Source organism: Vicia villosa, unplaced genomic scaffold (assembly GCF_029867415.1).
Source record: "Vicia villosa cultivar HV-30 ecotype Madison, WI unplaced genomic scaffold, Vvil1.0 ctg.000903F_1_1, whole genome shotgun sequence".
Classification (NCBI taxonomy): domain Eukaryota; kingdom Viridiplantae; phylum Streptophyta; class Magnoliopsida; order Fabales; family Fabaceae; genus Vicia; species Vicia villosa.
The window spans coordinates 530117-554336 of NW_026705406.1; the positions used below are offsets into that span (position 1 = coordinate 530117).

Here is a 24220-nt window from a genome sequence, read left to right on the forward strand (position 1 = left end):
TTTTTCACCTTGCTTCTCATCAGAACTTCATATTTATAGGCACTTGAGAAGATGACCGTTGGGAGCATTTAATGCTTTGCGTATTTCGTACATCATTGCATTTAATGTTTCACGCTTTTGTCAACTACCTCGAGCCTTGTTCACGCTGTGTCTACTGACGTTGCCTTTAATAGCTTCCAACGTTCCTTTTGTCAGTCAGCGTACCCTGCCACCTGTACTTTCTTCTGATCTGATGTTTGTGTATACAACGTTTGAATATCATCAGAGTCAAACAGCTTGGTGCATAGCATCTTCTTGTCTTCTGACCTTGAAGTGCTTCTGAGCGTGATACCATGAGAACTTCAGTGCTTCTGCTTCTGATCTCAAGTTCTTCTGATGCTTCCATAGACCCATGTTCTGATTCTGCTTTGACCATCTTCTGATGTCTTGCCAGACCATGTTCCTATGTTGCATGCTGAACCTTCTGAGACAAAGCTTCTGAGCGCTGATTTGTGCATACTCTTTATATATTTCCTGAAAGGGAAATTGCAATGTATTAGAGTACCACATTATCTCACACAAAATTCATATCCTTGTTATCATCAAAACTAAGAATATTGATCAGAACAAATCTTGTTCTAACAATCTCCCCCTTTTTGATGATGACAAAAACATATATAAATGATATGAATTTGTGATCAGAAAGAGCAGACGGCTAAAGACAATTTACACAGCTATAGCATAAGCATGTGAATATGTCTCCCCCTGAGATTAACAATCTCCCCCTGAGATGAATAATCTCCCCCTGAAATTAATACTAGAAGAATTTTAATAATAAAAGACTTCCCTGAGTATTTCAGTAGAGACGTTCACAGTGCTTGATCTTCAGAACATTCATGACTTCTGATTTCTGCTTCCATAGGACAGCTTCAGAACATTGAATTTCTTTAGATCCTCAGAACATTCACAGCTTCTGATTCCTGCTTCCATCGGACAGCTTCAGAACTTGAATTTCTTTGATCTTCAGAACATTCACAGCTTCTGACTTCTGCTTCCATCGGACAGCTTCAGAACTTGAATTTCTTTAGATCTTCAGAACATCCACAGGTTCTGATTCTTGCTTCCATTGGGACAGCTTCAGAGCTTGAATTTCTTCTTTCATCACTTCATGCTAGAATGTATCAGAACATTGTTGAATGTACCAGAGCATCATCAGAGCATCTCTACATCCTGAAATGTTACAGAGCAAAACTAAACGAAAAAAGTCAGCATGAATGAGTCAGAACATAGAATATGTTTCAGAACACATAATATGTATCAGAGCCATATAGAATGTATCAGAACAAATAGACATATTGTTTCAGATCATATTCTATCATCAGAATATCTGGACATTCTTCCTTCTTGCTTCTGATTCTGATTCTGAAGCTTCATAGCACTCAGCTTGCTTCAAGAATCCAAGAACTTGATTCATCTTGTTGCTTCTTATATTGATCTTGAATCTTCAATTCCTGCAACAACACAACTTAAAGCATAGAACTTTGCAAGTTCTGTTAGTAAAGCAACTGATTAAATCAAATCATTTATCACATATTTCTCCCCCTTTTTGTCATAACATCAAAAACATAAAAGATTCAGATGAAAAACAAAAAGAAACACATGGAAGAAAAGGATAATTTTCTTTTAAGTTCACACAAACAAAAGTATAGAAGTACAAGAAGATAAGGAAGAGAAGATGCACAAAACAGATGCAGCAAAAGCAAAAACAAAACAACTAAGACTCAATCTAAGATGACCCTAGCCTTGACAAGATCTTGGCCAGCATCTCTTGAACCCCATTGTTGTGCTCATTCTGCTTTTTTATGAAAGCTCTAAACTCAGCATTGCTCATCCTGGTTCTTCTGAAGAACTTCCAGAGTCTTTGCAAGACGGGAAGGTTCATCAGAAGAAGCTTCACAGCTCCTATCCAACGGGATGGCATTGTGATCTGTAGCTTCCATTGATAGATCATTTGCAGGGATTTTCTCAACAGGAACTGATTCAGCAACATGATCTTCTACATCTGCTTCTTGCATAGAAGCATCTTCATATTCTGCAGCTGGAATCTCAGAATCTCCATTCTCAAGTGCCTGAAGAATGGCAGCTAGATTCCTGGGGGCAGAAGGACCTTCAACTTCTGGTGGGTCAACAATTTCCGGAATGACCAAGCTTGGGGTCTTTCTTAGAAGGGTTTTCCCTCAAAAAGTCAAAGAGAGTCTTGAAATCCCCAAGTAGAACAGGATATTGAGGTATCCAGACCACAATTTCCCTGCAAGGGTTAGCTTCCAATGCAGCAGCCAGTCTTGCTTCTTCCAATTCATCCACAAACTGCTTCTCCTCAGCAGCAACACAATTTCTGAGAGGATGGTAGTATATGCCATTATCACACTCCAGAAGGTAACCAGGGGCAGCAGCCACTAGTCTTTTCTGTACTCCCATTGCTTCTACTTGAAAATCCTTGCGAAAGCTTTTCCAAAGATTTCTTATAGAAACATCTTCCAGACCATTTAGAAAGGCATCCTTCAGAAGGTCTAGACTGCTAATCACCTCATGTCTGAATAGTTCCAAGTAGGTATAGGGTTCAGGTTCAGGCGGATTGAAGGTGAATTTGTAGTCAGGGTAGAGAAGACAGTAGGGTTTGGATTTTCTGGTAGGTAAGGGATGGGATATAGAAGGTGGAGGTGCGGTGGATGAGGAAGAAGGGATATCTGAGAGAATGATTGATGAGGATGGAATATCAGAAAGGATAGATTGAGAAGAGGATGGAGTATTTGTAAAGGGAATTGGTGAGAAAGATTTATCAAAAGGAGTTGGGGGAAGAATACTTAGAGGTGTGGGGTTTAGAATGGGAGAGGAAAAAGATGATGGAGAAGGTTTTGGTAAAGTGAAGTTTACTTTTGGTTCAGATGGAGGTGATTGGAGAGATGGTTTAGGGACAGAAGGAGGTGGAGTAAAAACCTGCCTGGTGACGTGTTCAGAAGAAGCATGTGAAGATCTGGTTCTGTGAAAGGAGTCTCTGATCCTTTTCTCCCTTCGTTCTTCAGAGTCCACCTTGTCAGGATCATAGGTGACCCTCAACTTCTTGGCTTTCATAACCTCATCTTCTCGGGCCTTTCTTTTTAGCCTAGCCTTTTGTTCCTTCTGATCCTTCTTCAGAAGATCAGCTTTGGACGGAAGTACTCTGCCACGGATCCAAGCAGGATCAATATCTGATTGCTTCCTAACACAATCTTCCAGGTAAAGCTTGACAACCTGATGCAGTTCTTTATGAAACAAAGAGGCAAAACCTTCAACAGCAACTCTTCTTGACAGGATGTCAGGAAAGCTTGTGCACACAGAGGGTACATTTTGAATGAGTTCCCGTCTGAACAAATCCACACCATTAAAGATGGGACCTTGAACTACTCCAAGAAAATGGGACGCATTGAGTTTTCTGATGGAGTCCAGCACTTTGCTTTCAATCAGAATGTCTGAAATCATTCTTCCGAAGGGAATAGTCTTTCTTGAAATATGAGGGTACTTCGCCCTTTCATCTTCTCTTGACTCACAAATAGAAGTCTTCAGATTCTCAAACAGAATATGAGAGATGTTGATTTCTATCTTTCTGCCAATGCAGAAAAGAGTATACTTGTGATCCGGACTGATGTAGGAGGAGGAGAGCATCTTCTTTCTATGGTGAAGAGAACCCAGAATAATCTCAGCCCATACTTGATAAAACGGCCTTAAGGTGCCCGTGTTATGAGAATCAATTCCAAAAGCCAGAGAGATTTGTTGTTCAACTTTAGACCAGTCAACTGTTGTATGTTGAAGACCAGACCAACCTTCTTCATCATTCAGATTGTACAGCTTCCTGATGAGCTTTTCAGTGATAACCACTTCATGCCCTAGCACGAATGAAATGATGGCAGTTGGAGTAACCGTTGCATGTACCCAGAAATCCTTCACAAGTTCAGGATAAATTGGACCAACCAATCTATCAAGATATTTAGACCATCCTTGCTCAAAGACTCTTGCATCACACTTAAAGCCATTTGCTTTTAGGTTGTTGATGTCCACAGCAGATTCACATAGAACTTCCAGTTCTTCCGTGGGTATTAAGCATGTTTTCAATGGAGCATACTCATATTTGCGTAGAAGGATCTGTGTAGAAGTGAGTCTTTCTTTTGAATTTGATGAACATGAAGATGAGTTCATGATGATTATGCTTTGAGATCAAATCAAAAACTAGGGTTTGAAAAACAGATGCAACGAAAGGGATGCACAAAAGAGAGAGAGAGAGAGAGAGAGAGAGAGAGAGAGAGAGAGAGAGAGAGAGAGAGAGAGAAAGAAGGAATGAAGGTGAAGCGGGTTATTTAAATGATTTGAAAATAACGAAATCATTATGCATTTAATGAGAAATGACATTAGGAGAGAGAACACGGTAAATGAAATGATTTAACACAGTTACCTAGATCGGCGTCTTTTCAACTGCACGCTTTTTACTAACCGTACAGACACGCGTTCACCATCCGAAAATAGATGACAGCTGTAATTTTCCTGAATAGACTTTACGCCTTCTGATTCTGATCACTGCTTCTGATTGTCATTCTTTAGAAATGATCTTGTTCTGATAGGATCATCTTTCTTCCCAAGGATCACATCTTCTGAATGAGCTGATGCAAGTCTAGGTGATCTTCTGACTGTTGGCTCTTCAGAAATCCTGAGATTCTCTAAAGATGCAGCAACTTGATCTTCTGATCCACTGCTTCTGAGACTATCCGCTTCTGCAGCTTTGCTTCTTGGTTCTACTGCTTCTGATATATCAATATCAAAATCTGCAAAATTCTCAAACTGCTTTGGTTTTTCAAGACCAAGCTTATCATCAAACCTGATATTGATTGATTCTTCTACAATCAATGTTTCAGTATTGTATACTCTGTAGCCTTTAGAGCGTTCAGAATATCCAAGAAGGAAACACTTTTGTGCTTTAGAATCAAACTTACCAAGATGATCTTTAGTATTCGGAATAAAACATACACATCCAAAAGGATGGAAATATGAAATGTTGGGCTTTCTGTTCTTCCACAATTCATAAGGAGTCTTATTTAGAATAGGTCTGATAGAGATTCTATTCTGAATATAACACGCAGTATTTATTGCTTCTGCCCAGAAATGCTTAGCCATATTGGTTTCATTGATCATGGTTCTGGCCATTTCTTGTAGAGTCCTATTCTTTCGCTCTACAACTCCATTTTGCTGTGGAGTTCTAGGACAAGAGAAATCAGGGGCAATACCATTTTCTTTGAAGAACTCCTCAAAGAATTTGTTCTCAAATTCACCACCATGATCACTTCTAACCTTTATGATTTTGCACTCTTTCTCAGATTGGATCTGAATGCAGAATTCAAAGAACACTGAATGAGACTCATCCTTGTGTTTCAAGAACTTTACCCATGTCCAGCGGCTATAATCATCTACAATGACTAATCCATATTTCTTCCCTCTGACAGATGCTGTTTTTACTGGGCCAAACAGATCAATGTGCAAGAGTTCTAACGGCCTTGAGGAAGAAACAACATTCTTAGACTTGAATGCAGGTCTGGAGAACTTGCCCTTCTGACATGCTTCACAAAGAGCATCTGATTTGTATTTCAGATTTGGGAGTCCTCTGACCAGATTTAGTTTGTTAATCTGAGAAATCTTTCTCAGACTAGCATGTCCTAATCTTCTGTGCCAGACCCATTGCTCCTCAGAAACAGACATAAGACAAGTCACCTTCTGCTTCTCAAGATCAGAAAGATCAATCTTATAAATGTTGTTCTTTCTCTTTCCTATAAATAGGATTGAGCCATCCTTCTGACTTACAGCCTTGCAAGACTTTTGATTGAAGATTATATCATAACCATTGTCACTTAATTGACTTATGCACAATAAGTTATGCGTTAATCCTTCTACAAGAAGTACATTAGTTATGGAAGGAGAGTTACCAAGACTTATGGTTCCAGAGCCAATGATTTTTCCCTTCTGATCTCCTCCAAACTTGACTTCTCCACCTGGTTTAAGCACCAGGTCTTGGAATGTAGACCTTCTTCCCGTCATGTGTCGCGAGCACCTAGAGTCCAGGTACCATGACATTTTGCTTTTTGTCCTTTTTGCCGCCAAGGATATCTGCAACAGAAATTATCTTCTCCTGAGGTACCCACAATTTCTTGGGTCCTTTCTTGTTAGTTCTCCTCAAGTTCTGATTGAACTTGGGTTTAGCAGAATATTTAACAGGAGGAACAGCATGATATTCTTTAGGTTTGTCAGCATAATATTTCTTAGGATGTGTCACATGCTTATTGGTGTGAATAGTGTTAAACTTCTGTGCATGTGAAGTGAGCCTAATATCATGAGCATGGCCATATTTGAACTGATCATACAATGGATTGTATGTGATCTTCAGATCATCAACAGGTTCAAATTTATGTGAGGTATCACCCTCATAGCCAAAACCAAACCTTCTGTTTCCAGAAACACCATATATCATAGAAGCAAGATGACTTCTGCCAATACTTCTAGATAAGAACTTTCTGAAGCTCGAGTCATATTCTTTCAGAATATGATTCATGCTAGGAATAGATTTTTCTGTTTCATAAGGAGATCCACTATCTTTGGATAGATTTAAAACTTTTTCCTTCAGTTCAGAATTTTCCAATTCCAGCTTCTTAGTTTCAAATTCAAACTGCTTTTTCAGCTTTTTGTATTTGATACTAAGATGAGCCTTGAGTTCTAGAAGTTCTGTTAAGCTGGAAACTAACTCTTCTCTAGATAGTTCAGAAAATACCTCTTCAGAATCTGATTCTAATGTAGATTCTAATCCATCATCTTCTATAGCCATCAGCGCGAAGTTGGCTTGTTCTCCTTCAGAGTCTGATTCTGATTCTGATTCAGAATCGTCCCATGTTGCCATAAGACCTTTCTTCTAATGAAACTTCTTCTTGGGATTCTCTTTCTGAAGTTTTGGACACTCGTTCTTGTAATGTCCAGGCTCATTGCACTCATAGCAGACAGCCTTCTTTTTGTCAGATCTTCTGTCAGAAGATTCTCCTCGTTCAAATCTCTTTGAACTTCTGAAGCCTCTGAACTTCCTTTGGTTGCTCTTCTAGAGTTGGTTTACCCTTCTGGAGATCATGGACAATTCATCTTCTTCTTCAGATTCTGATTCTTCAGGATCTTCTTCTCTAGCCTGAAAAGCGTTAGTGCATTTTTTAACATTAGATTTTAATGCAATAGACTTACCTTTCTTCTGAGGCTCGTTTGCATCCAGCTTTATTTCATGGCTTCTCAAGGCACTGATAAGCTCTTCCAACGAAACTTCATTCAGATTCTTGGCAATCTTGAATGCAGTCACCATTGGACCCCATCTTCTGGGTAAGCTTCTGATGATCTTCTTTACATGATCAGCCTTGGTGTAGCCTTTATCCAGAACTCTCAATCCAGCAGTTAGAGTTTGAAATCTTGAGAACATCTTCTCAATATCTTCATCATCCTCCATCTTGAAGGCTTCATATTTCTGGATTAGAGCAAGAGCTTTAGTCTCCTTGACTTGAGCATTTCCCTCATGGGTCATTTTCAATGACTCATATATATCATGGGCAGTTTCCCTGTTAGATATCTTCTCATACTCAGCATGAGAGATAGCATTCAGCAAAACAGTCCTACATTTATGATGATTTTTGAAAAGCTTCTTCTGATCATCATCCATTTCTTGCCTTGTAAGCCTTACGCCACTGGCTTTCACTGGATGTTTGTAACCATCCATCAGAAGATCCCATAATTCACTATCTAGACCAAGAAAGTAACTTTCCAGTTTATCTTTCCAGTATTCAAAGTTTTCACCATCAAATACTGGTGGTCTAGTATAACCATTGTTACCATTGTATTGCTCAGCAGAGCCAGATGTAGATGCAGGTGGATCTGTTGGAATTTCACCAGCCATCTTTTACTGAAGCGTTTTTCTCTTCCTGGATCTTTTCTAAACACGGTTAGGTGCTTGCACCTTAGAACCGGCGCTCTGATGCCAATTGAAGGATAGAAAAACACTTAGAAAGGGGGGTTTGAATAAGTGTAGTCTAAAAACTTGAACGATAAAAACAATTTGCACAGTTATTTTTATCCTGGTTCGTTGTTAACTAAACTACTCCAGTCCACCTCCACGGAGTGATTTACCTCACCTGAGGATTTAATCCACTAATCGCAACAGATTACAATGGTTTTCCACTTAGTCCGCGACTAAGTCTTCTAGAGTATCCTGATCACAACCTGATCACTCTAGGAACAAATGCTTAGACACAAGCTAAGACCTTCTTAGAGTATCCTGACCACCACGTGATCACTCTAATTACAACTGCTTAGACACAAGCTAAGACTTCCTAGAGTATTCTGATCAACACTTGATCACTCTAGTTACTTACAAATTAATGTAATCAATTCTAAGAGTATTACAAATGCTTCTGAAAAGCTATAATCACAACAGTGATATTTCTCTTAACGTTTAAGCTTAATCTCACTAATATATTACAACAGCAATGTAGTGAGCTTTGATGAAGATGGAGTTTCTGAGTTTTGATTTGAACAGCGTTTCAACAAGTTAATATTCCCAGAAGTCGTCAAGAATTTTTTCACCTTGCTTCTCATCAGAACTTCATATTTATAGGCACTTGAGAAGATGACCGTTGGGAGCATTTAATGCTTTGCGTATTCCGTACAGCATTGCATTTAATGTTTCACGCTTTTGTCAACTACCTCGAGCCTTGTTCACGCTGTGTCTACTGACGTTGCCTTTAATAGCTCCCAACGTTCCTTTTGTCAGTCAGCGTACCCTGCCACCTGTACTTTCTTCTGATCTGATGTTTGTGTATACAACGTTTGAATATCATCAGAGTCAAACAGCTTGGTGCATAGCATCTTCTTGTCTTCTGACCTTGAAGTGCTTCTGAGCGTGATACCATGAGAACTTCAGTGCTTCTGCTTCTGATCTCAAGTTCTTCTGATGCTTCCATAGACCCATGTTCTGATTCTGCTTTGACCATCTACTGATGTCTTGCCAGACCATATTCCGATGTTGCATGCTGAACCTTCTGAGACAAAGCTTCTGAGCGCTGATGTGTGCATACTCTTTATATATTTCCTGAAAGGGAAATTGCAATGTATTAGAGTACCACATTATCTCACACAAAATTCATATCCTTGTTATCATCAAAACTAAGAATATTGATCAGAACAAATCTTGTTCTAACAAAATTTGCATGAAAACATTCTATTTTGGTTCAAATCATATCTCTTTCTCTCTCCACAAAATTCCCTTGGTTTTATGTCAATATATTCCTCAATATTTGATAGAAATATAATCTCAATCAAATGTTTTAGTATTTTCCTTATTTCTTTCAATTTTAATTCGGATTTAAGTGATTAAATTCAAAATTAAAAATAAATAAAAATAATAAAAATGAATATAGGGTCCTTTAGGTCGTGGGTAGGTTTAGATTTAAGTTTCAAAACCAAAACTTAGGCCCATGCGCTCAAAAGATCAAAATTATTCACTTTGCACTTAATGTATTTTCTTAATTTTGCCCAACTTTAATAAGTCATAACTCTCTCAATTTTTAATGTATGGAGGTGTTATAGGACTTTTTGAAAAGCTCAAGATGTCCTTTACAAGACACTTTAGAATAATTTTTGCATTTGGAGATTTTATCTTGATGATATGGCTCTTGACAAAAAACAGCTTTTTGCAAGCTTCTAGAAGGACCTGTAATATTTTGATCCATATCTCTCAAATAAAGCATTTTTAGACTTGGCATGTAAGAGAGAAAGTTGTAGAGAATTCAATTTCCTTCAAACTGAGCTTTGGATGGGAAATTTCTGATGTTCCATGTGAAAGTTATGGCTGGTCAAAGTTCAGTTGACTTTAGGTCAAAAAACCCTAATTTAGAAACTTTAGGTTTTATTGATTTCTGAACTTTCCTTGATGAATCATGATCAATACTTGATCAAATGAGGAATGGTGCTTCAAATTAAGGATGTTGACATAAAATCAGGAATTTTGACTGCACTTTGACCACAGTTGACTTTTAGGTCAAACTAGTCGACTGTTGACTATCTGAGCTTTTGTCTGGGCAATCTTGTGAATCAGAGCTTGAATCTTGGCATGAGGACCCTTTTAAGTATATGAGAGGTCATGGGATCCATTTGAGGTCTTAGAACTTGATTTGATCTTTAGAGAAGCTAAAACCCTAGATGTAGGTTAATTGCTTAGGAGCCAGGTATGTGTGCCCACTTTTGTATTGTCTTGAGCAGTTGAGAATCATATGAGTCAAAATATGATGGGAAAATTTTGGGGTGTGATAGCTGCCCCTGTTCAATCTTCTTAAACCTGAAGATGTAGAGTGGTTTGTATGCTAGTCGGTATCTGAAGGTGGAAGAGGATTGAACACTAGAGTACCCAGAAATTTGTACCATCGGGGATGGGCTTAGAGATGCCATCCGGGTATTGGGGATATGAAGTGGGCTTTAAGATGCCACCTGTCTTGATAAGTTTTGAAAGTCAGAATAAATCGTACGTTAGACTATATCTGAACTTGAAGTGTTGAGAAGTAGTTGTTGAATGTTAGTCGTGTCAGCACCGTTCGTAGTAACTGAATTAGACTTTGGAAAAGTTGATCGTGTCTACACCGTTCATGATGATAGAATTAGATCTTTGAAGGTCGATCGTCTCAGCACCGTTCGTAGTAGCTGAATTAGATCTTGGAAAGATGATCGCGTCTACACCGTTCGTGATGATAGAATTAGATCTTTGCAGGTCGATCGTGTCAGTACCGTTCGTAGTAACTGAATTAGATCTTTGAAAGTTTGTCGTGTCAGCACCGTTCGTAGTAACTGAATTAGACTTTGGAAAGATGATCGTGTCTATACAGTTTGTGATGATAGAATTAGATATTTGAAGGTCGATCGTGTCAGCACCGTTCGTAGTAACTAAATTAGATCTTTGAAAGTTTTTCGTGTCAGCACCGTTCGTAGTAACTGAATTAGACTTTGGAAAGATGATCGTGTCTACACCGTTCATGATGATAGAATTAGATATTTGAGAGTTGACCGTGTCAGTACCGTTCGTAGTAACTGAATTAGATCTTTGAAGATTGGAGATTTTGTTTATCTGTTTGTACCTGCATTCTGAAAAAGGTAAAGTTAATCTTTATGCAATGTCATGATGCATGTATTATGTGATAAGTTTCTCAAAATAAATGAGAAACTTGTATGTATGAGTTTATCATGAGACGCTGTTTGCAATGTATGGATATGTATGTGATATATGATGTATGAACACGGCTTATGCCGTTTGGAGTGTATTCATGATTCCTTCTTGAATGAGAAAATAAGTCTCCATATCATTGTGATTTTGATGCCTGATCTTGTTTTGAAGATGCTCAGCTTGGGATTTATGATTTCTGCTTCGGGATGAGAACCATTTGAATGATTGATCTTGATGTACCTTGACTGGGGATATGAGAGATGAATAACCCTGTTTGAAGAAGAGAAACGTGTCGGGGAACCGGCAGTGTCGAAGATGTAAACTCCGTTGAGGAACTAAGTCTCTGTTGGGACGGGAACATTTGAAGATATCTTCTTAAGGATTACTCTGTGGGGATATGATCTTGTAAAACCGGCTTTGTGGGAAGGTATGGATGACTTGAACATTGCCCCCAGTGGTTATAGTAGCTGTCATTCCTGGACTCGTATTGATTGGAACACACTAATGAGTATTGATCGAAGTGTTCAACATGCCTTGCATAGCTTTACCCCAACTATTAGGGAATTTGAAGAGATTCGCCTTGCGAGGACTTTATGAGGTGTGTACTATGGGTGACATGCCCCCAGTAATCATAGACTTAGGATGATGCCCCATGTTGATTGGGAAGTAGCTGCAGATCCACTTGGGTGTATGCCCCTGGTTGTTTGGAATCTTGAGAGATTCTTGGAATCTTGACCTGACTGGCCCAGATTGATTGGCATTCTTTGAGAGATTCTCGGAATCTTGACCTGACGGCCCCAGGTTGATTGGATAAACCATGTCATGCCCCTTGTATACATAAGTGACATTGCTTCTAAAGTGATTTTGTCTGTCGGGATAACTTTCAGTCATTAGTTGTACCATGTGCAAATTCTTCCTGATGCTAACATTCGAAATTATGTAGCAAAATATGTTTAATAATGAATTCATGAGATGCAGCGCATATGTCTGTCTTGATTTTTTTGAAAGCATTAAAACAGAAGATGTAAAAAGCGTGATGTTTATAAAATGTGATGTTTATAAAACGTGATGTTTGTAAAAGGAGATATCAACTCAGCTTTTATGGCAAACCTTAAGGAGTCAGGATACCTTTTTGGTGACAGTATGCTTTCGAACTAACCATGCTTCAGTTAGGACTTTCAAGGGTTGTAACGTGGCTTGGTTCACGTTTTAAGAAACAAAGGATAATGGCTCAAAAATTTATTTATACCCATCCCAATCTTCGTGATGTTCTTCAATCCTATGCTCAGTTAACTCCGTGTTTAAGCCTTAGCAAAGCTTGAAGTCGTAACATTGATATTTGATGATGGTTAAAGTACCGGAGGTTTATTTGGACAGGCAGTCATCCTTTTTTTTTGTAATACTTTCTTTTTGTCGAGGATTTGTAGTGACCTCTTTTTGACATTGATTTTGTTATCCCTAACTTTTGCCTGAACTGTTTATTTTGAGATTACAATCAGCGGGATATTTCAATTTTTGGTAAGTTTCCTTCATAGTTTTTGACTTAACATCCTTTTCTTTTTGGCGGATATTGACTGCCTGACTTAATGATTGCGGGAATCCATCATTATTTGTGTAAACAACGGCTAGTATAATTGAGTTAACTGAGTAACTACCCTGCCCCAAGTTATAATTAAAGGTTTTCAAGTGCATATGAAAGAAAACTTCCACTCCTCAGGCTCAAAAGGGTTTACGAGGGATTAACATCCTTATATCTCCACTGTTTAGGAATTGAAATAATGCTTGTACATCGTCAGCATAGTCCATTCAAAAGCACACTGTAAGAGGTTGCGGTATCGTTTTCGTCATCCTCCCTCAAAAGAGTTACAACTTAGCAGGAGTTGAATATCACAAAACATAAAACAAAGTAAAAACACAGTTTTAAATGAGTGATAGCGAAATGATTGATTCAAGACAAACATATGCAATGCACTAATGATGATTATTAAAATAGATAATGTCTATCATGAGCCGAATGTTTAAACAAGCAAGAAAGAAAATTGCAAATGAAAGCAAATCTAATGCCCCAACAATCCATCCTTATAGACATTAATCAGTCTTGTCATGATAAGGCATGAGAGCAATGATACCCATAGGAGTTTTAGGACTTTCGAACTCAATTTCGTCAGCATCAATCATGTCTTGGATCTTAATCTTTAGTGCCCAGCAGCTATTGAAATGGTAGGCGCATCGCACATTAGGATTGTGCTTTAGTGGAGGAAGTTTTGATGTGTTGAGGCGGATCCCTTACAGTCATCATTCCTGCCTTCAACGGGTGTTCCAGTGCCTGATCTATTGACATGTCAATTTTGGTGAATTAACGCATAGGTGCCTCTAGCTTACGTCGTTGTTGTGGAACTGGTGTAGAGATTCAGAGTATCCGGGGTTCGAGCTTCCGGAAATGTATATCTGATAAGAATGTTTCAGAATCTCCGGGGTTCGAGCTTCCAGAACGTATATTTGATTGGAATGTTTCAGAAGTCTGGGGGTCAAGCTTCCAGAATGTTCATCTGATTGGAACTTTAGAATGTCCGGGGTTCGAGCTTCCGGAATGTATATCTGATTGGAATGTTTCAGAAGTCTGGGGGTCAAGCTTCCAAAATGTTCATCTGATTGGAACTTTCAGAATGTCCGGGTTCGAGCTTCCGGAATGTATATCTGATTGGAACTTTCAGAATATCCGGGGTTCGAGCTTCCGGAATGTATATCTGATTGGAATGTTTCAGAAGTCTGGGGGTCAAGCTTCTAGAATGTTCATCTGATTGGAACTTTCAGAATGTCCGGGGTTCAACATTCGGTACCTCCTCATCCGCCTCCTGGTATCTAATTGCCTCTCCTCCTCCTCCCGTGCCACCTCCTGACGGGAAGAAGATACCCTAGCTAGCCGACTCCTCGATCCAGAAGAGGAACCGGGCTCATCAGTATGTACGGGTGCTCGTACTCCACCCGGTCCCCGCGTCGATGCAAGCTGTGCCGCACGCTTGCATCTAGCCGACGCTGTCTGTGTCTCTCTCCCCTGTCTGATGCATGCTGGGTTGCCTGCCATATTCCTGAAACAATTGAAATCCATAAGAATGCGAAACAATTGAAAAAAAAAAAATCAATTCTGGACACACTTCGGAAGTTCATTTCCGAAACTGGTGAGGGAGGTGTTTTCGGAAATGAACTTCCGAAACACCCCTGCGAAGCCAACTTCTGCAACTTCCATGGCAGAACCCAAAATCAAATGTTCAAACATGTTATAATGCTTATAAACAACCTAAATACTACTAACAACCTACCCCTATATCCTTTTTGTAATTTCTAACAACCCTAACATGCATTTCAATCATGGATCTAATGATTAAGAAACTTAGAAATTGAAGTGATTGAAAAGCTTTTGAATGTAGTAGAGCAAGTAGAAACAACCTTTTATGTAGCCTTGGAACTTGGTTTGCAAATAATCTCTTTGAGGAAGTGTTGATGGTGATTTAGGGTAAATGAATTGGGGGGAGGGGTTGTTTTGCTTAATCTGCAAAATGCGCAGTATTTCAGAAATACACTTCCGAAATCCTGTTTTCAGAAATGCAATTCCGAAATAAGACAAATTTTGAAAAAAAAAAAAGGCGTTTTCGGAGATGCATCTCCAAAAAAAGCATTTTTTTGCATTTCAGAAATGCATTTCTGAAACATGGAGCATTTTGGGGTTTTCACCAAGGGTCACCAAGAAGACAGGGGGTGGATAAAGAAATTCTATATATATATATATATATATATATATATATATATATATATATATATATATATATATATATATATATATATATATATATATATATATATATGTTACCTAAGATAAACCTATTATATAATAAGTCAAAATTGCCAGAACAAGTGCCTTACATTCATACACACACGTATATCACATGGGAAGTTAGGAAAGTGAGGCGCCCAACCCCAAGCATGGGCCGCCCGCCCCCTAAGCCTGGTGGGGCCCGCTTCCTTTCTTCCCAAAAATTAGAGACAGGCGTCCCTGGCCCTATTTCCCTTTCTTCTCCGCGCAGCAATTTCCTTTCCAGATTAAACGCATACTATCATGACCTTCAACCCAGAATTCTTATTAACAATTCTCTAACACCTATTTCAATTATATCCCAGTATATACAACACTCAATACAGAAGCGTTACATTTGATTTTTTTTATCGTTTCAACAAATTCAACGACACAATAAACAACAACAACAGGGATTACAACACAACTATCACAACTTTAACAATTTCATCACAAACACAAAAATTAACAGCGAAATCATACAACCCTAAATCCCACATAACAATTATCATACAATCGATTATATTAGTCGAACCCCACCCCTTACCTTTGGATTGAACGGAGCTCGAAAATTCGATCGGTAAACTGCAACCTCTAACACTGCAACCTTCAAAATCCAGACTGCTAGCACCAAACCCTTAGTTCTTATTTTCCTTTTCTGCTACGTGACGATTTTGTTCTTTTTGGTTTGTTTGGTAACAACTACCACCACTCTAACAAAACCTAATAAACTAAATGGGCTTCTAAACTCAAGTTTGGGTTTTACCAACTAATACCCCTCTATTTCTAATCCACACTATAATTAAATCCAAATTTATTTAATAAATCCTAAAATAAATAATAACTCTAATATTATTTATCTTCCGACTTTATCCGATTATATAATTTAATCGCTCCCACACCCCCACACACCCCCCCCCCACACACACACCACACACACACACACACACACACACACACACACACACACACACACACACACACACACACACACACACACACACACACACACACACACACACACACACACACACACACACACACACACACACACACACACACACACACACACACACACACACACACACACACACACACACACACACACACACACACACACACACACACACACACACACACACACACACACACACACACACACACACACACACACACACACACACACACACACACACACACACACACACACACACACACACACACACACACACACACACACACACACACACACACACACACACACACACACACACACACACACACACACACACACACACACACACACACACACACACACACACACACACACACACACACACACACACACACACACACACACACACACACATATATCCTATTCATTCAATTCCTCGTCTTACAACTTCGATTGAATTTCCATATTAAATCCTTGAATAATTTAGTTAAATAATTAAATAAATTTCCGGGTGTTACATTCATAAAAAAGTTTCATATTAAAAAGAAGTATTTGAATTCCACATACTACCTTCTAAGACAATTTAGTCCTATAACAAAAATAAGTTCTTATACCACTTGTTAACTAAGTGACTTAAAATACAAAAGCATGGTGAATTGTGATTATTAAAATTCGAAGTCCAATTATAAAAACTTTGATTTATAAAAAAAAAAATTAAGCCAATTTTACTAAGAAAACAAAGATTATACAGCTGAATAAGTAAATGGAAGAATATCATAAAACTTCCCAAAATTTGAATTCTCAATAGAGCAATTCCCATGAGAAATAATTGAGTAGATTTAATCACTTATGAGTCATTTTAATCACACCCATCTATTCTTATCAAAGGTTGATAAGTATTCTTATCATTCTTAGATATAAAATGCATTCTCATAATATATATATATATATATATATATATATATATATATATATATATATATATATATATATATATATATATATATATATATATGACGTATCATATGAGAATGACATTTTTTATGTGAGAACATGAGAATGAATATGAACCATTAAATTTTAAAATAAATGGTGGAGATTATGTGTCATTTTATCCAATTGGAAGGAGGAGGATTCCAAATGATCTCTTTAATCACGGGAGCTTTAATCGGACGGATAGGAATTTTAAGAGAATGCAGAAGCGAGAAATCAAACCAATCGTGCTTATAAGTCATATTGGACTTTGTCGCCAATAACTGAACCTGCGCCAAAATGAAATTACAGATGGACTGAAGGTGTTGAAAATGGTTGTTGAATCTAGCGGAATTACAGAAAGCCCAAATAGCATTGATAATAAAAGGGCAGGAAGATTGAATAAAAAAATCCCTTACTTAGAAACTTCCTTGGAACAAGCAGATAAAAAAAATTGGCATCTTTGAGAATGTTGATATGAAAGAGAGTCTCCAACCAGTCCCATAATTTAATCGCAACCGGACAATGGAAAAATAAATGGTCAATCGATTCCCGGTTAGCTTTACAAAGCAAGCACATTGAGACAATTTGAATACCGCGACATTGTAATTGCTCATCAGTAGGAAGTTTGTCTTGTAATAACCGCTAAGACAATAACAAGCAAGACGAAGGAATAGAGTTATGCCAAATGAAGTGCGCCCAAGGGAAAATAGTAGAAATTCGCTGCTTGTGATGATAAGGCAGTTTCAACGTCATAGAGCCATTACTAGCGCTTTTCCAAGCTAACTCGTCGGGGCAATCAATAGTTGGAGCATAAAAACCCGTTCTAGCCTCAAGAAAAGAAAAGAGATCTCTCCAAGCCGCCAGGAAAGACCAACGGTTATCAACCCAAAAACTCGCAACTTTACAATTTAAATCCATATCCAAAGAGGAATGATTTATAGAGATAAGTTCATTAATCAACGGTTCCCCGCATCAAGCATCCTTCCAAAAATTAATGTTGTGACTATCCCCCAATGACCAACAGGAATGAGCCATCACTGCGTCGTAGTTTCCTTTAATCCCATTCTAAATTTTAGAGCAAATGTGATGAGAAATTAACCCCCAAAAACGAAGGACCCTTTGACGAAGGGAAATAGCCCAATCCTCTTTAGAGGTAAAAAATTCCCAACATAATTTTAAATTGGAGGCTTCATTGAGACAAGTCAGAGATCGAATGCCTAAATCGTCCAAAGCTTTAGGCTGACACACTTTTTTCCATGAGACCATAACCATCTTCCATTGATTCGAATTACCACTCCAAATGAAATTTCTACAAGCGCGTTCAACCTATTTCAGGAGTGAGACCAGCCAAGAATAAACCCCGAAAGAATGAGTGACCATATAGTTTATGACTGATTCAACTAATATCGCCCTTTGCACAATCGATAAAAGAGAACTCTTCAAAGTAGAAAGTTTAGAAACCATTTTGTCGGCCATAGGTTGCAAATGATGAGATTTCATGTTGCCTTTGAAAATGGAAAAACTAAGATATTGCAGCGGGAAGGAACCTTTGCAAAAGCCCGTTATACTTAAAAGGTAATTAAACCGAGTAGCATTTATTCCCCCAGCAAACAGAGCAAATTTGGAGGCGCTAAAAATTTGACCCAAAGCCTTAGCATACTATTCAAAGAAAGAGAAGAGGGCAGTAATGTTAGACTTGGTACTTTTGCAAAAAATAAGAATATCATCGGCATAAAAAATGTGAGAAGGAAAAGGTAAATTTCGAGATCCAGACATCGGCTTCAAAGTGCCATTAACCACCATATTAGATAATTCTCTACTTAACACTTCCTCAGCCAAGCAGAAAAGAATATAAATAAAAAAATTTATTATATAGTTATATTAACAATTTTGATTAATATGTAGTTATATTAATTTATTAGATTTATATTTTAATGTGATGATAATATATATGTTAGTAGAAAATATTTTTCTGATTATTATATAACTAAATCGATGGTTTTAATTAATGTATTAATTGTTTTTTTATATAATAACAATTAATATTTGTATATTTATAAAAAATTAAAATATAGTATCAATAAAAATATTTATTACAAAAAATCTTTAAAAATCACATAATTGGTTATCATAATTCATAAAATGCAAAAAAAAAAATATATATATTATATTTATTCTTAAAAAAATAATGTGAATTAAGTTTTGGCATATACTACTTAAGTTATAATGAAAGAGGACTATGAAAAGAGAAATTAATGAAGTAAATTGATTTCAGTAAATTAAAATTTAATGACTATGATTAATTGTTCTATTTTTTATTATAATCAAGTGTTCTCACTTGAGTCGTCCCTTATATATGAGAATGCATTTTTTATATATATATATATATATATATATATATATATATATATATATATATATATATATATATATATATATATATATATATATATATATATATATATATATATATATATATATATATATATATATATATATATATATATATATATATATATATTTATTTAATCTACAATTATTCTACACAAATAAATATTTGGTGTTCCACAAAATATTTCAAACATTTTATAAAAGTTAAATTCTTTTTCCACGCTTGAAACATTTAAGAAACCCCTCATTTTGGCAAAAATGCCTCTGAATTTTAAAATTTGGAATATGTTATTTCATCGGACTCAACCATGTTGGTCGTGATTTTATTAAATGTCTCAGAATAAACCAAGCTAAACAGATGGTTCAACTAGGCCAATATAACATCTGACTTGATAAATCTCTTGGTTTTATAATAAACAAATATCGAGAACTGATTCTCACTTTACCGACGTATTAAAATTTCATGTTGGACTCAACCATATTGGTCGTGATTTTATTAAATGTCCCTGAATAAATCAAGCTGAACTGATAGTACACAGACCAATGTAACATCTAACTTGATAAATCTCTGGTCTTATACTAAACAAATATCGAGAACGTGGTTCTCACATCACCGTCGTTTTGAAATTTCATGTTGGTGAACTTAACACCTATGCACAACATTGACCACCCTTTTTGTCACATTGAGTGATTTTATACCCAAGAAGGTCATATATAGTATATTATATACCCAAGAAGGTACAAGTTACTTTCGGAAACTATAAAGAATAGCTTATTGAAACAAGTGTTTAGGTCCAAGTAAGTGGTTTATAAGTTAATCCAGACATACTTTACATATTAAATTAATCAACATGACAAACTATCAAATCTTATAACAGATTGATAGTATTGTCAAATACGAATCCTCTATTGAAGAGTGATATAACAAATTTTTCAACATTTGATTGTTCCATTAGCAAAGAAAAAAGTAAAACTAGAATTGAGGGTACAATTCTCTCTCATCAATGGTCCTGAGTTCAACAGCTTGATTTAGTCAGATTTGTTCTTTTCACGTTTGAAGAATGTTGTAAAGCTATAAAACACTGAAACCAACCACTGCCAAATAAGTATAAGCCAACTCCTTTTCATAGGTACTGGTTCAGGCCTCGGTCCAAATATTCCTTTATAGATCTCTTTTTGCTTTTGATAAATAGCTTTGTCGTGTTCAGCGAGTAGCCTCAATTCTCTTGCAATTGCTTTATCTTCAGGTGCATATTTACGCGCTTTTAGAAAATCTTCCCTTGCAGCATCTGTCTGCCCAAGTGCTGCTCTAGCCTTACCTCTCCTAAACAACGCCTTCACATTGCCCTCATCCTCACTCAATACCTGCAACTCAAACCCCAAAACTGGGTGAAAGGAGTCTAATTTTATGCTTTTAACACTTTTTATATATAGAAAGATTATCAGAGCCCCAATGACTTGTAAAAATTACACAAAAATTTAAAAAGACTTTATGCTGAGATGACTTTAAAATTAAAAATATTTTAAGCTGAGATGACTTTAAAAGTCATATACTTACAATGCTGCATTGTCCTATAGCTTCTTCATAGCGGTTAAGCTTAATCAGACAGGCTGCTGTGTTAAGATGGCATGGATTCTTTACAGCCAGAGCCATATCCCTATACTTCCCAAACAACTGGAACATGAAGTCATCTCCCATATAAGCTATGGCCTGACAAGAAACCCAGACAATCAACAGTTTATCAAAATAGAGAGAAGAAATAAATTTTCATGGATAAGGAATAACAAAAAATTATGTCGAAGAGCAGAAGAAACACAAGTGGGTAACCATTTCATACTGTTGCATGGCCTCCTCTAGTTTATTTTCCTGAAACATAGCATTTCCATCCATCTTTCTCCGATCTGCTGCACCAATCCTTTCCTCTACAGTCATATCGCTGCGAGCTTTTCCCTGGGAATTAGGCACTATAAGCATCTAACTAAGTCCAAGGCCATACAATAATTCAATGACAACTTACATCCTTTGTTTCGTCAAAACCAATGAGCTCAACTTCATAAACTAAATCTGCCATGGGTGGAACATTAGGAAAAGAAAAGCTTCCCTCCTTTCCATATCCTAATTCCCAGCTCACGCGCAGCAATGCTCGCTCCCCAGCTTTCATGCTTGCCACCCCAATGCCCAAGCCGGTCATTTCTTTTTTCTCTGTTTCATAAAAATCCATCAAAAGCAAATAACAAGTCCACTAAAGCAATACACGTTGTAAACATATATTTCTTGGACGTTGCGATTGCAGAAACCTAGCAATGCATAAGTAGCGATTGAAAAAAATGGAAAAAAGCATATTGAACAAATTTCGTCACTTCAAACTAGTACAAATCACCCTATCCTAATAAAACTAGTCGGTAAGGGTGCAACAAGACTACCGTTCATAGGAACACACTGTAATTAGACATCATGATCTAGTAATTGTATAAACAGGAAATTCAACGATCCAGAGAATAGATATAGGAATCTCAGTATAAAAAAAGTTCCACGAGTCCAATGGACATAAGAAATCCAATACTTCAAATAAAACCATACCTTTCCCTATTATCATCTCTGTTGGTCGTTGTTCCTGCCATGTATCTTCAAATTTGTGCTCCGTGTTCTCAGACCACGCCCTGTAATGGACTACCACGATAAACCATCTAGGTCACAATCATGACTTATATCCAACCAGAAGAAATAAAAGACTATGCAAGAAAGGGCTCATAAGAACTAATAAAAGCCTAATACAATTTAGCATTTTGCTTCACCTACATTCAGCCTAAAGAAAAGAAGGTTCCCTTATGGTAAATACCCTAGTTTTTCTCATTTTCATACAGAAACATTGCCATATATGCTAGGAGTCAGACATTTTGATCACTAAAGTTAATGAAATTCCAAAACAATCCTATAAATCGAAAATTCTTGAATACATAAGTTCCTCCGGAAAATTTTCATAAACTAAAGCCAACATTTGAACTACTAAATAGACTAATGTGATCAAAGTTATACAATCTCATGAATCATTTTGAAACCTCTTTAGCTCTGAGACCAAACTGCTCTACGCCTACAATTTCAAAGACTATACCGATGATTCACTCAGTGATTATATTATATACTTTAGCATAAATAACTTCCATATCAATATCCTACAACTCTAGAGTCTTTTTCTACTAACATAAAACATGTATCATGAAACTAACAGCATACTTTTTCCACACTAACTACAAGCATGACATAGTCAAAACATGATTAACTAAGATACTTACAGAAACATGTTGAATACTTGGAAGGTTTCTGGCCATGACCCTCCTTAATAATTTGCTTGGTAACCTTCTCATGAAGAACCTCAACTTCAGAATCAACTTTTGGAGGACTACTCAATAACTCTTCCGGTGTTTCACCTTTATCATTCGCAGAACTTTCATCAAACACCTCATCTACATTTTCTTTACCTGCAACAATCAACACAGTACCAACAAACAAAAACACTTGTTTCTCAATCATACAAGAAATTGAAACAAAACATTTTTTCTTGATTGAATCTAAATTACCTAGTGTTGATTGGGGTTGAGGCTCTTGAACTTCCTGCATGCTGCAAAAATGTAAAATTTGATTAAAAAATTATAAAAGTCTAGTGTGAATTTTCTTGGGAAGCAAAAAATGAAGGGAAAGATAAATTTGGGAAGGAGAGAACAGTGGAACAGTCTTACGTTGACTGGATCGGTTTTTGCTCGTGTCTCGTGTGGTGCTTGATAGTATCGATGAAAGAAGATTCTGGTTCTAGTTTTGGAAAGAGACAAGAGCAGGGGTAGAAGAGTAAAACTATGATACAAAACGAGAAATGAGATTAAAGTTGCATCAATTCTAAATTCTACTACTTCCTAGAAAACCTTATTTTGAGATCTAGTTCTATTCAATATTTCAATTAAAGTTTATTAAGTTCAAAAAGATTAAATTTTGTAAAGAATTTTTTTCATCTCATGTTTTACTTCCTCCGTTTTTTTATTATAAGTGATTTTAAACTTTTCACACAGATTAAGAAAATAATAATTGTTGTATGAAAATGATAAATTATAAAGATTTTTACAAAATTATTCTTCATTAATGACATGTGGAAGATAAATTTATATAATTGAAATGAGAGAGAATAATAAATATTTAAGGATATAATAGGAAAAATAACATTAATTATTCATTGGAATTGTAAAGCGACTTATATTTAAATACAATTTTTTTTTCCAAAATGACTTATAATAAAAAACGGAGGGAGTAATACTCTACATATTATGATGGCAAAACAGGTTGGAATGTTGGGTCGGTTTGTTTGACCCATTATCTTCAGCAGAGCGGACTAAAATTTTCGGTTCGGTCCTTTAAATTAGGGAGTTCAATCCATTAATTTTTTTTCTTTATTAGTAAAAAAACTAAACGTTCTCTCTTTTTATATAAATATAATTTTATTCTACTTGCTGTTGAATTTATCCCTTAACTCCACCATAGTTCTATTCAATATTTCAATTTACTGCTTATGTTTTGTTCTTCATCCTCTCTGTAGACACACGTTTAAGGTAAGTTTCAACTCAATTTTTCTGTTTTTGATATTATATGTCTAGTGAGACAAATACTTAAACACCCCAAAAAATAATAAGTGGTAAATGTATCATGTTTATTGCTTGTTTTCCCTTTGATTTCATGTGTGTTTTCATCATTCTATTTCATTTTTTGAGCGTT

The 24220-nt window shown here is 36.6% G+C and overlaps 1 protein-coding gene across 1 annotated transcript; it reads right to left on the reverse strand.

Annotated features, from left to right (window-relative positions):
• Nucleotides 1–20233: 20233 nt before the first annotated feature.
• Nucleotides 20234–23310, reverse strand: LOC131632089 (peptidyl-prolyl cis-trans isomerase FKBP42-like). Its single transcript, XM_058902859.1, has 8 exons — nucleotides 23200–23310; nucleotides 23041–23081; nucleotides 22756–22941; nucleotides 22043–22132; nucleotides 21480–21664; nucleotides 21290–21412; nucleotides 21020–21172; nucleotides 20234–20826 (listed from the first exon to the last, which is right to left on the reverse strand). The coding sequence occupies exons 2-8, from the start codon at nucleotides 23078–23080 to the stop codon at nucleotides 20491–20493; spliced, it is 1113 nt and encodes a 370-aa protein (XP_058758842.1). The 5' UTR covers nucleotide 23081; nucleotides 23200–23310; the 3' UTR covers nucleotides 20234–20490.
• Between the last annotated feature and the right edge of the window lie 910 nt (nucleotides 23311–24220).

Bases quoted from the DNA above. Each gene is read 5' to 3' on its own strand.
- LOC131632089 (XM_058902859.1), bottom strand. From the start codon at position 23,080: ATGCAGGAAGTTCAAGAGCCTCAACCCCAATCAACACTAG. The intron at 21,665-22,042 runs GTATGGTTTTAT...TTTATGAAACAG, and splicing joins AGAGATGATAATAGGGAAAG to AGAAAAAAGAAATGACCGGC. The intron at 21,173-21,289 runs GTTACCCACTTG...GTTTCTTGTCAG, and splicing joins CCATGCAACAGTATGAAATG to GCCATAGCTTATATGGGAGA.